The sequence below is a fragment of the Lissotriton helveticus genome, chromosome 6, assembly GCF_964261635.1.
Source record: "Lissotriton helveticus chromosome 6, aLisHel1.1, whole genome shotgun sequence".
Lineage (NCBI taxonomy): Eukaryota > Metazoa > Chordata > Amphibia > Caudata > Salamandridae > Lissotriton > Lissotriton helveticus.
The window spans coordinates 1,335,770,138-1,335,786,497 of record NC_136067.1 but is presented as its reverse complement, the minus strand read 5'-3'; the positions used below and the strand labels follow the sequence as shown (position 1 = coordinate 1,335,786,497).

The 16,360-nt window shown below is 42.4% G+C and overlaps 1 protein-coding gene across 1 annotated transcript in view; it reads right to left on the bottom strand.

The window, feature by feature from the left end:
* SYNDIG1 (synapse differentiation inducing 1) overlaps positions 1-16,360 on the bottom strand; it is a 778,298-nt gene that overhangs the window by 298,171 nt on the left and 463,767 nt on the right. Inside the window, exon 3 of the mRNA XM_078649065.1 lies at positions 9,039-9,176. Coding sequence (XP_078505191.1) covers positions 9,039-9,176 — 138 coding nt within the window. The remainder of the gene's footprint in view (positions 1-9,038; positions 9,177-16,360) is intronic.

Below are 16,360 nucleotides of genomic sequence, written 5' to 3'. Positions count from 1 at the left end.
ATCTACACCAGTTCAAGATTTCATTAAGTGACTTTGTAAAACCGAGCACATTCTCTGATGATTGGGACTTTGAAAGCATTAATGATATGATGTCAGATTTAGTAATGTCAGCAAAATTTAGAGAACATGATTACTTGCAGGGTTCATCTAATTATGAAGAATTGTACTGCTACAACCACTATGCACATCACTATTTGCATAAATCTGCTCAACCTAGAAATGTTTTAAATTATAATCAATGGGAACATTGTGCAACTCCACCAAAAGGTAGTTCAAAAACATTTTATGAGAAATTCCCATACTTCTCAGGGTTTAACACAGGTGAAGCAGAAACCTTTCTTTTCAAAATGTTGAATAAGACAGGAATGAAAACAATGCTAACAAACACTAAATTAATCTATTCAGAAGCATTTTATGAAAAAATGACTACATTTGTTTTTGATTTTTGGAAAAACAATATTGAAACAAAAACCATCTGGGGTACCAAAGATTGGCAGGTCCAAGGTATAGAATCATTATTTAGAGCCTGCATGATCCCAGAACAAATTATATTCTTGAATGATACCATTCAACATACAACCTGTCTTGGCCTAGCCAAAATTAAAGACTTGAACAAACCGTCTATTCCGAAGCCAACACCAGACAGTAATAGCACTCCAGATGTTGAGATAGACGTATCCCATATTTTTAACCAAAACAGAACACATCCTGATTGGAAGAAATGGTTGATCTGGCCCACAGACACAAATAACTGTCAAGATAGATTCCTGAACAAAATACAGGGGTTCAAATTGACCAGGCCAGACCCTAGATACTCCCAGAGACAACATCAAGGGATAGTAACAACATACAGTGTAGGAAAACTCTGCCTCGAATGGCTACAGAAATCCACACTGGCAGAAATTAAGCAACACTTGACTTTACTTAAAGATGGTGCAGACTTGCGTGATTTCATAATGGGACCACGCAAACAGCGTCAAAAACGTTTCATAGCGGCCAGTATATATGCAGCTTATAATGAAGCTTGGAAAATAATGCAAATTGAAACAGCAGAAAAAATACGGGAAATTGACCGTATTAATTTGGAAAAATCACTTTCTGTTGTGGACAATGGGTTAATGACTCTGTCTTCCAGAATATATTCACTGGACAGCATTGTATCATCTGCTATAGATATAATAGAACAGGACTTGCTAATGTTACAACATGGTCAGTCCCAATTACGTTCTATTGTACAGCTTGGCTGGACGTTACAAAATCTGCGTTCAGGCTACGTGCCTTGCCGTTTAATCAACACAACGTCATTATTCTCTATCTTTAACCTTACTGATACACAAATCAGCTTGGCACAGAAAGGAGCGGAATATACAATTCTGAGCATTGAAAAACTTGAGAGATTACCATTGATAATGTCAGAACGACCTGTCATTGAATGAATAATACACGGAATAATAACTATTCCGATAACAACTTTCAAATTTAAATTCTGTCAAGAATATATACCAGCAGGCCAGTATGAGAGGTTGGGTAAAGGGTACATTAAGTCATCATGGAAATTACCTTACACACACACATGTTATAGTGAAAAGGAACAGAATGTATTTCTTAGTGGTAATAATTGCAAAGGATCACTAAGTGGTATACTTCTGTGTCAAGGTATTAATCTGCATGGGGCCTGTGAGGGGACTTCAAATAACCTTTCATGTCACCAGCATGGCACACCTGCAACTCGAATAGAGCCATTCTTTAGACGTCTTTCTAACGGGAGCTATATTCTAATAGTGGACCACAGATGTTGTGGCATGGTGCCAGGAAAATCTTATCTCGTGAGCGTTACTTCCATGGTCACTTGCTGTATGCAAGTATTGTTTCCAAACAAGACTCCAGACAGGGAGGAAAACATTTGGCCATTTTTGAATATCTCTTCTATTCAAATTGATACTTTAAGCAGAATAAAGTCTGTCCTTTTGCAGACAACTGTGGCCTTGACGTCATCAAAAGAAACGTATGATTTGCAAGTTGCAAGGACAATGGTAGAGATACATAGCCTTTTATCAGCAAATTGCCCCCTACATTTCGCAGAAATGTTAAGCCAAATCCTATATATGTCCGATACTGGAGGTATCCCACATGTATTTAAGACAATTTTTTCGGGACTGTTTGATTTGATTGATTTGATTTGATTTTATGTTTTCTAGAGCGCGCAGCTACCCTAAGGCATCCCGGCTCTAAAAAAGACCACGGTGCTGAGGGAAGGAAAGGTCGGAAGGAAAGCTCAGGGGAAAAGTAAGGTTTTTAGGCGTTTCCTAAACCTGAGGTGGTTGTGTTCTTGCCTCAGGGAAAGGGGAAGGGCGTTCCACAATCTAGGAGCATTATAGGAGAACATGCGGCCGCCTGTTCTGGCCTTCATAATTCTGGGGACATTGGCGAGGGAAAGAGAGTTGGATCTTAGTTGGCGACTTGACTGATGTTGAGTCACCAGTGTCCTGAGAATGGGAGGGCCTTCATTGTGCAAAATTCTGTGAGTAATGCATAGGGTCTTAAAATTGACCCTCTCCTTTACTGGCAGCCAGTGCAGACTTCTGAGAGCTGGTTTAGCCGAATTCCTCGTTGAAGTTCCTGTGAGGATTCTCGCCGCCGCGTTCTGTGCGCATTGAAGCCTATGGATCACCGAGGCTGGGGCTCCCAGATACAGGACATTTCCGTAGTCCAGTCTGGAGTTCACAAGCCCCTGCAACAAGAGTTTCCTGGACTGGAGCGGAAGTAGATGTAAAATCTTTCGAGCCATTTTTATCAGGCCGAAGCAGGTTCCCGCCGTTTTTCTCGCCTGAGTTTTGAAACTTAGACCCTGGTCAAGCCATATCCCTAAGCTCTTAACTTCGGACTTGGGAAGGGGTGGTGTTCCCATGCACGGTGGCCAAGGAAGGGAAGTGGGAATTTTGTTGGAGGTTCCTACGAGGAGAATTTCCGATTTTTCCCCGTTTAGTTTTAGCCTTGATTCGCACATCCATTGATGCACCTCCTCTAGACATCTGCTCAGGTTGGACAGGGCGTTGTCGGCCTGGTTAAGGGAGACGATGAGCTGGGTGTCATCAGCATACATTATTGATTTAATGCCAAACGGCTTTACAACATCCTCAAGGGGAGCCATGTAAGCATTAAAAAGTGTTGGGCTCAGGGAAGATCCCTGAGGCACACCACACCTAAGAGACTGAGCAGTGGAGATGGAGTACCCGTCAGCCACTTGAAAGGACCTGTCTTTGAGAAAGGATGATATCCAGGCCAGGGCGGAGTCGGCCACTCCCATTAGGCCAAGGCGCTGTACAAGGGTTGCATGGTCCACCGTGTCGAAGGCGGCACTCAGGTCGAGGAGGATCACTGCCACTGATCCTCCTGCGTCCAAAATGCCCCTGGCTTCCTCGACAACGGCTAACAAAGCGGTGTCAGTCCCCTGTCCTGGTCTAAAGCCTGTCTGGGACATACGGAGAAGATGGTTGGTCTCTAAAAAATCCGAAAGTTGCTGATTTGCTACTCGTTCGGCTATTTTACTCATAGCTGGTAGCAATGAAATTGGTCTGAAATTGGAAGGGTCTGTGGGATCTAAGTGTGGTTTTTTTATGAGAGCCTTAACTGTGGCTTTTTTCCAGTTCGCCGGGACTATACCGTTTTCAAAGGAGGCGTTGATCAGTTTAGTAAATAGGGGAGCAATAGTAGGTGGGCGTGTCTCTAGTCGCGCCTTGCCCTCGAGAATGGCGGTGGGAGTGACAAGCGTTGCAGCGATGAGCTCGCTGTTCGTGAAATGCTAAGTGCAATGAGATGATCGTTTTTTTAAAAAGTACAGAGTATCACACACAAGCGTTTTAAAAAGAAGGTTTGTCTCAATCTCTCCCGGCTTCCGCCTCAGGAGTCTCGTAGGTCTTAGTGTCGCGCTTTCCAGCTGCGCGCACTATTTATAGTGAGGTCAAGGGGGCGTGGCCGCCTGAGGTGGGCGTGTCTCTAGTCGCGCCTCGCCCTCGAGAATGGCGGTGGGAGTGACAAGCGTTGCAGCGATGAGCTCGCTGTTCGTGAAATGCTAAGTGCAATGAGATGATCGTTTTTTTAAAAAGTACAGAGTATCACACACAAGCGTTTTAAAAAGAAGGTTTGTCTCAATCTCTCCCGGCTTCCGCCTCAGGAGTCTCGTAGGTCTTAGTGTCGCGCTTTCCAGCTGCGCGCACTATTTATAGTGAGGTCAAGGGGGCGTGGCCGCCTGAGGTGGGCGTGTCTCTAGTCGCGCCTCGCCCTCGAGAATGGCGGTGGGAGTGACAAGCGTTGTTAATACCCTTCACAACAGTTCTGGGCATTTTTCCTAATTTTATCCATTCTGTATTTGGTGGCCTACCACTCCTGTTGGGACTCGTAGCAGGCATTTTACTTTTGATTCTCCTGCTTCGTTATGGCAAGCCAAAACGCAGACAAGACTGCAGCAACAATGGAAGAAACGATCCTAGCTATACGCTATCGGGACCGCATAACTAAAGTCCTTGGATTAGCCCGGCTAAGAGATCTGAATATGACCTGGTTTCTTTCATTCAGACCCATCTGGCAGAACTGTATCTTGCCTGTGCTTCGATGTATGCTATGCGGAGAAGAATGCGTGTTGGACGTTTGTCTTACACTACAATCAGTAGTACCATTGGATACAAATACTTTGCTAAGTCCTGTAACGGCTCATGAATCGTGTTGTCCCCAGCGGTTACCCATCCTGATGACGGCATTCGTTGAGACTTCACCACTGCGATTAAAGGGTAGTGAAGTGAGAGATGAGAGCAACATCACCCAGGTACGACCTTCTGTGAGCACTGCTGATCCTGTCATCGATGATAGCAATCATGCTCATGACTGCACAGTTGCAGCATTTTCCAACTTGGTCGAACTTTCACCTGAAGCGGTAAACTGCTTTTTTGAAAGTCTGTCTGAAATGATGTTTTCCCCCGAACAAAAACAATAACTTTAAAGCAAACTAGTACACAGCGTTCCCTGAACTCTGAATTCGGCCTTCGGCTTTGATAAACAAAAGCTACTGAACATATTTGGAACTATATTTTTTTTCTCTCTCCCCTGAAAGCAAAATTATTTTTTTTTCCGATTCCAAAATATTTACCTTTTTTTTTGGGCACAAGTACTCTGCTTGAAGTAGAACTATTCTTAGAGAACAGAGCTTCTATTTTAGGACCTCTAAAGACAATATATCACGTCTAGCACATTTACAGCAACTGTATTTATATGTGATGGAATGGTCTCGCACCTTTTTTCTGTATTAAGAGCCATTTCATGTGTAAATTTCGCATATCATTCATGCCGATATATATATGCATCCCTTTTAATGAATGATTACACTGCTTAGAAACGCGTACAGTACCTATAATCATTTTCATGTATTTCGCATACACCATTTCAAATGCAAAAATTTATTTTGGGCCGGGTTGGTATACACGTGCACCTTTTATGTTTACTATTGCTTAAGTTTTAGTAATGATGGACATTAATTCGTGGAGTGGGTGTAGTGTGTTATCTAGGAAATCTGAATTGATATTCCTATTTTATGCCCTTGTCCGGCTATAATCAATAATATCCATACAACGGCATAATAATCATATCCATAATTCAGTCGTAGCACATGCTGTCACATTAAGCAAGGCTACTTCTCCGGCCCCCTAGTAAGCACACCGAGTTCTCTAAACAAAACCAAGCCTCCAGCAACCTGGGAAATCCCCCTTGCTATTGTTTTGATTTCGTCCTAGAACTCCAGTAAAGCACTGTAAGAACGGCCAGTTCTTAGTGACATCTTTATTGACGTCTTAAGTCCAACCTTACGTCAACCCCAGGCACCTTTCAGGTATAAATATACCAACGTTGCCTTAAGCAAACACACAGTGGTGAATCTGGAGCAGAGCAGCTATCTACTTCCGAAAGCCCAGCTGATGCGAGAGCCCACGGATGCTGCCCCTCCTCCTTGATGCGCTGAGAAAGACGCTGTCTTTTCTCCTGCCGAGAAATCCAGCTCCGGCGTTTCCAGCCTACCCTCGCGGGTTGCTGGGATATCGAGTCCTGAGAGAGAGATACCAGACCTCCTGCTTTCTATTACCCAGGTACGGAACTGACTAAACCCTTAAATAGAATTCTTGAGTCAGATTCTTGGCAAAACAAACTTAACTTAAACTGCTACTTACTTACTCCCTCCCACGTATTAGGCTTAGGTCAGGTACACCGGGGTAGGCGTATTTAGAAGCACCAGTTGAGTACGATTAGTCAATGTATATATGTATGTATCTATTTTATCTATTTTAAAGTATCATATGGCTAAGAAACCATATCAATGCTTTTACAGTATTATTTTATAATCTTACTTTTACTGTACGCACTTTACTTTACCATGAGCATTACAATCGTGGCAATTCATTTCTCTTGTATGAGGAAGAAGACTGCTCAATAAATAACACCTTTTATTGAAAACGCCCGTCTCTCTTTTCTCTGCATTCTGGTGAAACTAAGTACGCACATTTGGCTGAGTGAAATAGCTGTCTTTTGTTTTCACACGACTCTAGAGATACACTCTTATTCAGGGAGAGCAAAGTTGTCATGTTGTACGGTTGTCAGAAGCTAATCCCTTCTTGTCTATCCATGGAGGTTAAACTCCTCCTCGTTTATTCGAGAAAGTTTCTAGTGACCTCTGAGCTAGCTGGCAAACCTTAAGTCTAATATAGTCAGTAGAGACCTAGATAACCTCAGTCCTACGTCTACACTGCTGAATATATTATTCCAAGGCGCAGAGCCTATTGGGAATATAGGAACTACACTACAGCATCATCTGACACCTCTTTGTACTATACCGATCTCCTAAAACAAACCTTTCTAAACTCTTCCCTCTGACTCCTCCCCCAAAACTCCTTTTTACTCATCCAAAAGCCTCCTCCTACTGCTAAGACCTAAAAAAAAAACAAATCCTTCGATCTTTTAAACCTACAGTATCCTTTTCAATCAAAATTAACAGACTAACATGTTCACTTCTCAAATTCCATATTCAACTATACTAATATACTACTAAAAAAACTGAATAACATATCCACTACTCAAATTACTTCATATTTATACTATACTAATTTTCAACACTAATCCTTTATGGGTTCCTGCGTGGCGTGCTACTCGCCAGAAAAGCGCTTCAACACCCATCTGGGGAACAAGTGCTATATGAATGCAAATCGTTCTTCCCCTTTTATCCCTCTGCTATTCTTCTCACTCCAAGTAACTGACTAATATCCACCACTGAAAATAATTCATATTTCACCATATTAATTCACCACTAATACTTTATAGGCTTCCTGAATAGCGTGCGTCAACAAGCGCTATATAAATACAAACCTTTGTCCTCCTCTATCCTTCTGCTATCATTCCAAATCCAAATAACTGACTAACCTATCCACCACTTAAAATGGTCTTGCATGTTTCACTATACTAACTCAACACTAATCCTCTATGGGTCCCGGAGTAGCGTGCTACTCGCCGAAAAAGCGCTTTGACGCCTCGTCAGGGGTAGTAAGCGCTATAGAAATGCAAATACAATACAATACAAATTTATATACAACAAGCCAGAGTTGCTGCTTATTTATCTTATGCAACTAACAACCATTAACAAAGCCAATAGTCCTGACAATTTGTAGGTATGATGTTACTTGTAGTATCATATATCTGGATGCAATGACAGAAACAGAAAAATACAAGTTGGGCTGCACACTATGCTAAGCACTGATTTTTAGCTTGTATTTTTAAGCCATGCCTTTAGTTACATTGGCCACGCCCCTCTGAGGAACCCCCAGTTTTTTCATCCCACTTAAAGCCCTGAGCAACTTCATACGAAAATAAGTGAAAACTTTCTCCTTAAGATGCCACATGACATCAGTACACTTAAGACATGAAGAGGGACTTTGCTTGTCAAAAACCATTGCCTACTCAAACCAAGAATGCCGTGCCAACCAAACCATAACCCTCATCTACCACCCTAGAGACTCAATAAGTGCCTGATTACGAGTTGTATGAAGCATGGTGATGATTCTCCATTTTCTCTACCCAGGACCGCCATGCAAGGCAAATTATCATGCCTAAAATCACTGATTTTGGCTGGTATGTACCGCCCTGCACCATGCAATTGCAGGTTTTTGTTCCTGGAATGAGAAATAACTGCTCAGAGCAGCTGGTAAATGGCAGGAGGGGCGTAGCTGGTTGAGTGACCTTTGACCTGAACGACTGTTCGTTACAGGGCAATCAAGTCAAAGGGATGGTCTCCTGGTCCAAGTTAGGTCTAGGCAGTCGTCCCTCGTTTTCCCTAAACATGCATTGCATGGCTATGCTGAGTAAGGAAAAAACACAATCATCCCCGTGCACGGAGGGAAAGCTCCCTGAATGTCAGTGCCAGTATAGCTCTGTTTTCACAAAGCAAACTCAAACATTTGGACTTTATTTCTTAAAAACAAAAACAAATACCAAGTGGGCGCATCATACATGCTGCCGGCTTGACAATGCTTCAGCTGCTTCAATGGAGCCTTCAAAATGGCAGCTCCTTTGAAGCCATAGAGGCCACTGCCTGCCTGGCATGGATCTCCAAATATGGCGAGCTATCCAAGCACCAGGAAGTAGAGGATAGAGCCTCCACTGAATCCGCTGGACCCCACAATGGGCTCCCCATGACCTCCTTTGTCTCCCTATCTCCAAATTCGTTAAATATGAAAAATATATCTGGATGGTAACAAACCATTAAGAACAAACCAATTATTGCACCTACAATAGCTACAGGATAACAGAATGCAAATAAGGGAACTTAAAGATGGAACCAAATAAATACTATTTGATTGACTGCTATGTATATTAGCAGTGCCGGTTGCGTCAGACCGTGCCATACTTATTCATGCTTTACTGATCATTCTTTAATGCAGAGAATACCAATCAAAACGTGTATGCTGCATACCAGGAAGATGCCAGTACATTGTTCCCCTTTACCTTACCTCATGTGACAAATAAAAGGCAGCTATCCCCAAAGGCCAGAAGCAGCACAGCATGGAAAACACACTCAGCCCAAGGTGGTCCCGTGGAGGCATCATCAGAAAATTGTCTTCGCTCTCCGTGTCACTTGAGTAATCACTCTGAAAAGAAGCAAAAAAGAATGTTAGGATAGAGAAATTCTGGAGTTATGACAAAGTAAAGTGACTGACATCTATACTCAATTTAAGGCACACACAATCAGTACTGGACATTCATCTCTCACTCCTAAGGATCATACAGACTTGACGTGGGCAGGCTCTATCCCACCTGACTTAACCTCTCGTCCTTCCTTTCAGAACTTCATCCAGGTTTCGTCAGAACTGGTGTCACAATTACTCTGCACTACCAATTCTGGCTCGTCTGAAGATCCATGCCCCCCTTCCATTCTTAAGATGTTTCCTGACATCATAGGTTCCATACTTACGGAAATATTTGATGCTATGTTTTCCTCCAACATCTTTCCGTCCATCTGGAAGAAAGCGATCATTAAGCCTCTCATTAAGAAGAGTTCTCTAGATCCCTCTATAGTTGCTAACTATAGACCCATAGCCTGCCTCCCTCTCCCCGCCAAAATTGTTGAAAAGATTATGAATATCCAAATTTCAGAGTACATAGATCACAATAACTGTTTGGATAACTCACATTTGGATTTCGAAAGGGACATGGGATGGAAACTGCGCTTATCAAAGCCAAGGATGAAATCAGGATGACACTCGATGGGGGAGGATCGGCAGTGCTCATCTTGTTAGACCTGTCCGCCGCGTTTGACACGGTCGATCATTCCATCTTGATCGACCGTGTCTCAGCGATGGGGATCACACATGGTGCCAGGGATCTTATTTCCTCTTTTCTCGCTGATCGAGTAAAATCCGTCGCCTTTGACAATTTCACCTCACCACCTTTTACTCTCCCTTGTGGTGTCCCCCAGGGATCCTCGCTAAGTCCGACACTATTTAACATCTATGTGTCGGACTTGGCGAGGGTCATTAAATCCCATCACCTGGCGGTGACATCCTATGCTGATGACACCCAGATTGTCTTGGCTATTAATAAAAACGGAGATGAAGTGGCTTCTAATTTTAGCTCAGGAATGCTGGCAATAAGTGACTGGATGTCCACAAATTGCCTGAAGCTTAACTCCGGTAAAACGGAGGTGATGGTGTTTGGTAATCTCTCCCCAGCTTGGTCACCCACTTGGAGGCCTGATGTTCTTGGACCACCTCCATCTCCAGTGGCCAAAGCAAGAAATCTGGGGGTGATACAGGACACTAAACTTACACTTAAACACAATGTTAATGCTGTAGTGTCATCCTCATTCTATACTATGAGAATGATAAAAAAAACTCCTCCCTTACCTTCCCATGAATATGGCAAGGACTTTGGTCAGTGCATTAGTCATATCCCGCATTGACTATTGTAACGCGCTCTTAGTCAATGCTCAGGAAGGAGTTATAAAAAAACTACAATTGGTGCAGAATGCTGCGGCCAGACTGATCAATGCGACCCCCAAGTTTACCCCTATTTCCAGCACTATTGAACAGCTTCACTGGTTGCCAGCAAAGAAAAGAACTAAATTTAAGTCACTCTGCATTGCCTATAAAGCAATTCACTTCCTAGGACCTGCTTTCCTAAAAGATGCCTTTTGCCCTTACACTCCTGTCAGACCCCTTCGTTCTTCTACTGCTGGTCTTGTACAGGTCCCAAGGACTAAGAAAGTTTCCTGGGGTGACAGGTCCTTTATAGTGACCACCACCAAACTTTGGAACAGTCTTCCTAGCCAAATAAAAACCTGTACTTCCCTCCATTCCTTTCACAGACAGATAAAAACCTGGCTTTTTAAACAGTAATTCACTTCTCAGACAGCATAGTGGACACTCAGCGCCGAGACACCCTCGGGTATTTGTGCGCCTAACAAATTTTCTAAAATAAAATAAAAAATGTTAAGAATAAGACCGGGCTTCGGAGATTGGAGTAAAATGTTGATTAATGCGCAAAGAGCAATTTATGCATGGGTTGGAAATCGGAGTTTTGTAGTAAATATTGCAGTCTGACAATTTTCTGCTTTTTCCACATTTTAGATGGTTAATCCTCACGAAAGTTAACGGGAAATATGAGTGGGGAACACATCGAAACATGGATGTGGTAAACACCAAATCTACATTAAATTGCCTCCAATACTAACTATAGTAGGTATTTACTACGTCTGGTAAATGCCTCATTCTAGCGTATGAGTATTTACCAAGTGCGGTAAGCCATAGTCCCTATTCCAACAGAAAAAATGTAAGGATGGCTGTAATATAAAATCAAGTTTAAAATAGGTGTGCAGACACCGTATATCTGGAAAGTCGTAATGCAGTATGTATAGCTGCCACCAATGTAATACCAAACATCTGTACCTCTCTACATGCCTGTCCTATCCCTCTTTAGCTTCACCACTAAAGTTTCCTATCCTTTCCTCCTTACACTTCTTTCACTCTCAAAAGATAAAAGTAAGGGGTAGCTACATAAGCTGCAATGTAAGAATGGCCTCAGCCACTCGTGGCTAACCCTGTAACATTACTTGTGATTGTATATGGTACATAAAAATAATAATAATAAATTAAAAGTATTACATAAAAAAATAGGTGTTAGAACAGCAGCAGTTTCTTTTTCTGTGTAAAAGGTTTGCTAAATGAAAAATTGATGTATTGTATGAAGACAGCTATTCCAAGTTTTTTAATGGAATTGATCACCTAATCTGAAGTTCCATTTAAATGAAAAGTAGGTTTTCTGATAGAAAGAAAACAAAAAAACTCAGCAAGACCATGAATGGTAAAGCATATAAATCAACCCTTCCTACAGAAATTGCTCTATGCTTATCCACTAGACTATACAGCAAAGACTCTTATTTACGTCATTTACAGATATGAAGTCTGCAGCACCGCAAAAACCTATTTGCCAAATTAACTCGAATGTAACACCAGTAAGCATACCACTTATTTCAAAGGACATCAACCCACCTTAAATATAGGAACACATTAGAACGTTCTATAATAAGAACATGTCATAGGTTGTATGAGGTCAAGCTTTTTATTCTCAATGCCACACATTGAGAAACATGCTTGTGGTAAACCATAAAAAGACAACAATCCTATTGGAGCCTAAAAAGCACATTGTTGCATAGAAATTCATTATGTAAAGCCACAATTAGCTGTAAGAAACATTAAAGCTAGGTTCAAGTTCAACTCTATGTGGGCGTGGGGAACCCTTACAAGTGTACACTACAAAATATTACCTCAACAGCACGCCTAAGAGTGGATGAATCAGAGACGGTATAAAACCTCAATGTCATAAGACAATGTGTCCCCGATATAAGGCACCTTACAGCATATCAAAAATACAGTCAATTAAGTAAGGACAGACTCAATAAGTGAGTTCTGGATCAGGAATAGAAATGTAAGAGATCTATTTAAAAAAATTAAAAATTGCATCACAGAAATCTTAAATGCAAATGCAGGAAAGTATTGACATCAAGGCTCTCAGTAAATAGGGCAACACAGTATAATTTGCAGAGTCTGAAAAATGTTAAGTCCCAAGTGAGCAGCAATGTCAACAAGCATTTGCAATGCAATAGGTCTCGCATTATTAAAAGTTGGAGCTTCTGGCATTGTAAATGACAGTTTTTTAATTATATTTATTTTTTGCAGTGGAGTGATAATTTGACATATATGCAATTACACCACTGCAGGAGACAATTGGAAGAGCACATATGTAAGAACTACCTGAATATTATATGCAAGCTAAAATTGAGAGCATTATGTTACAAGCAGCTAGCTAGGCAGGGTGCTGCGAAAGAGGCTTGATATGCAATAGTCAGCCAATTGAGAGCTCTTGCACTCAAAACAACAGGGCAACACATGACCATGTGAGACACAGCGGAAGCGGCCTTTCAGCGATGTGAGCTTGTGTCACCCTTAGGAAGGAGGTTTGTCTTGGTGAAGGTTTGCTGTAGTTCACCTTAACCGAGGCAAACACAGAGAAAAATTTCCAAGCTTGACCCAAGTGGCTATCTAAAAGTTAGTCACCATAAGTATGCTGGCTACACCCAACCGTTAGATCTATTTGCTTTGTCAATGTATCTTTTTTTCTGTAGCTCGTATTTTTCTGATGCTTTTGTGCCAGTACTCCCAAGTTCAAAAGCAAACCTTGGCAAATACAGCAGGTTTGACGCTCATGCAGCATGGGCAATCTTGACACTAATGTCCAATGCATGCACAGTGTTTGTACCACATGTGCTGTCAACTGGCCAAGCTCTTTCCAAAACGTTTCCCATTGATTACCAGTACACACGTCTTCCAGCACCTGCCATCATTCACAACAATTGCTGGAAGTCAACTGCAGCCCCTACAGGTATGAGCGATGGGGCTGGGAGTTGTGGGGGTTTTCGGCTGGCAACAACGAGGGAAAGTTAATTAATTAATTAATTTTCCCTCATCATCGTCTGTCGAAATCCCCCCTTACGTGGCCCCACCGCTCTTAACCTGCACGCGTCGTGGATGCTGGAAGTGTGACCAGAAAAGATTCCTTAAATAAGAAATCTTTAAATTACACCGGCCCAAAACCTTTCGAAAAACAACTGTCCAAAACTATATGAGATATTGGGAAAAGAGTGCACAATGAAGCATCCCAGAGCACTTGACAAAACCGCTTTCCTCATGGTCCTGATTAAACCAGGGGTTATTGGGGCACCTGCTTCAGCCTCCATTGTAAACCACAGCTCCCAAAGCAATTTGTTGGGAGGTGGATAGCAAGAGACACTAACAGGGAGGAGGTATCATTTACCCATGGCAAAGGGGATAAGGAGACACAGGACACACATATTTCCAGCACCCTAACACCTGCAAAATGCAGCAGGATTGTAAAGATACCCAACAGTACAATATCTCTTACGTAGTAACCAGTACCCTGATCATCTGGAACCTATGTTCATGAATGACACAGGATTAAAAAAAGATATATATTTTAAATGAGATAACATTGAAATACTGGGACCCTAGAAATACAAAGAGAAGGCTGGAGTGCATGAAGAAGGTATGAGGTGAAAGAGGGAAAAAGGCAAAACAGACGACAAGCTCCTGACAGGCACTCCCAAATTTAACCCATCTCCAAGTGGTTCGCCAACTCCACTGGCGGCCTGTCAGAAGCAGAGCCAAGTTTAAGGTTCTTTGCATCGCATACAAGGCCATTCATTCCATCGGACCTGACTTTCTTAAGCAATCCCTCCGCCCGTACAACCCCCCCAGACAATTGCTCTCCTCCACTGCAAATATGCTTACTGTCCCCTGTACAAAAAAAGCCTCATGGGGGGACAGATCCTTTCTGTGAGCCACCAGTAAACTTTGGAACAAGCTTCCTCCTAACATCAAGACCCTGTTTACTTTCAGGAGACAGATAAAGGCATGGCTTTTCAACCAATAAACGCGCTACGTTTACCTTCTTGGGTCCAGTCCTCAGCGCCAAGACACCCACGGGTAGTTGCGCGCTTTATAAATCGCATAAACATAAACATATAAGCACAGTCTTATTTTTAGTTTCCAGCAGTAGTTCTTTATAAAAGAACTGCTGCTGGAAACTAAAAATAATTTCTTTTTAAATGAAATCCTCCAAGCTAAGTCCAACCCTAAAGAACTTTTTAAAACCGTGAAAAAACTTGCCTCACCTAATACCCCTAAGAGTGCAAGTAGCCCAGAATTGTGTGAAAATCTGGCTTCTTTCTTTCAACAAAAAGTGGAATGTATTTTTTCCACATTTACCCCAGCTCAGAAGGGAGAAGGAATACACCCACTGGAAATAGTCCAGTTAGAACCCAATCCTAGGCCAGTCTTAGATCATTTTACACCGCTAGTAATAGCAGAAACCACCAAACTCTTAATCTCCATGAGATCAGGATCTCCCACAGATCCTTGCGCGGTTTTGGTTTTGAAATCCATTCCGGAAGTCATAGGATCTGCTTGAAATCCCCTGATTAATAATATATTTGCCACCAGGATTTTTCCAAAGGATTGGAAGAAGGCCTCTATCCTCCCTCTAATAAAAAAAAACGACTTTGGACCCCACAGACCCTAGCAGATATCGGCCAATCTTGCAGCTTCCACTGCTGCAAATATCACAGAAAAGGCTATGAACACCCAGCGTAGCACTTTTTTTCCAAACCAACCATATATTTGACCCAACTCAATATGGTTTCAGAGTAGAACACAGCACGGAATTGGCTCTATTCAAATTTCTAGAAGAGGCAAGGGAGGCATTGGATTGTGGAATGAAGGCTATACTGATTATGTTAGATCTGTCAGCAGCCTTTGACATGGTCCATCACAAGGTTTTGATGGACCGTTTGTCTGATGTAGGGGTACAAGGTGCTGCCTGGAAACTCCTGCAATCCTTTCTATCTGAAAGAACACAAACAGTCGACTTGGATAATAATAAATCCCAGCCGTTCTGCCTGCCTTGTGGGGTCCCCCAGGGGTCTTCACTGAGCCCAATGCTTTTTAATCTTTATGTGATATCTTTGGCGGGCCTGATAAGATATTTCGGTTTCCATTTAACCTTGTACGTGGATGACACACAAATAGTGTTATCCCTCACAGATTGAGGGGAAAAAGAAACAGGAATATGCTTTCATGATTGCTTGAAGGCCATAGCAGGATGGATGTAGACGAATTGTTTAAAATTAAATTCCAGCAAAACCGGCCGCATCAATCGATAGGTGCCCCCAGGTGATGAGGCGCGAGGAGCAGTTTGCACACCACTCACACGGCCACAGACGCGGCCGCCATCTTGCCAACCAGAATCCGTCCTGCATCAATTCTAAGGATACAAATTGCAGTGCCACAGATTTTGAACGCTAGGTTGAGACAGAGTGGTAAGATCAATTTCCTCCTGAACCCGACATAAGGTGGTCAAAAGATTAGAACATGAACAATAGTTTCAGACAACTCGGGACAAAAGGGACAGTTCCTGTCTGTTGAGTTGTATGCAGGCACCCATTTGGCTGTGTGGCAAGGTCCCAAACTGAAATTTCACAATGAGTGTTTTAACCTGAGGCTACCTCTGCAAAGTAGCTATCTTTGTGTTCTAACCTCTAAAAAGGCAGTGGTGAGGGAACCCATACTAGGGAGCCCAGCATCAAATTACCAATGTACTGTCAATTTAGGTGCTTTAGCCTACTTTTTGATATCCCTAGAGTTTTCTTGGCAGAAAGCCAACATAGTGAGCCAACGGTTCCCACACCCTTTCTCACTCAACT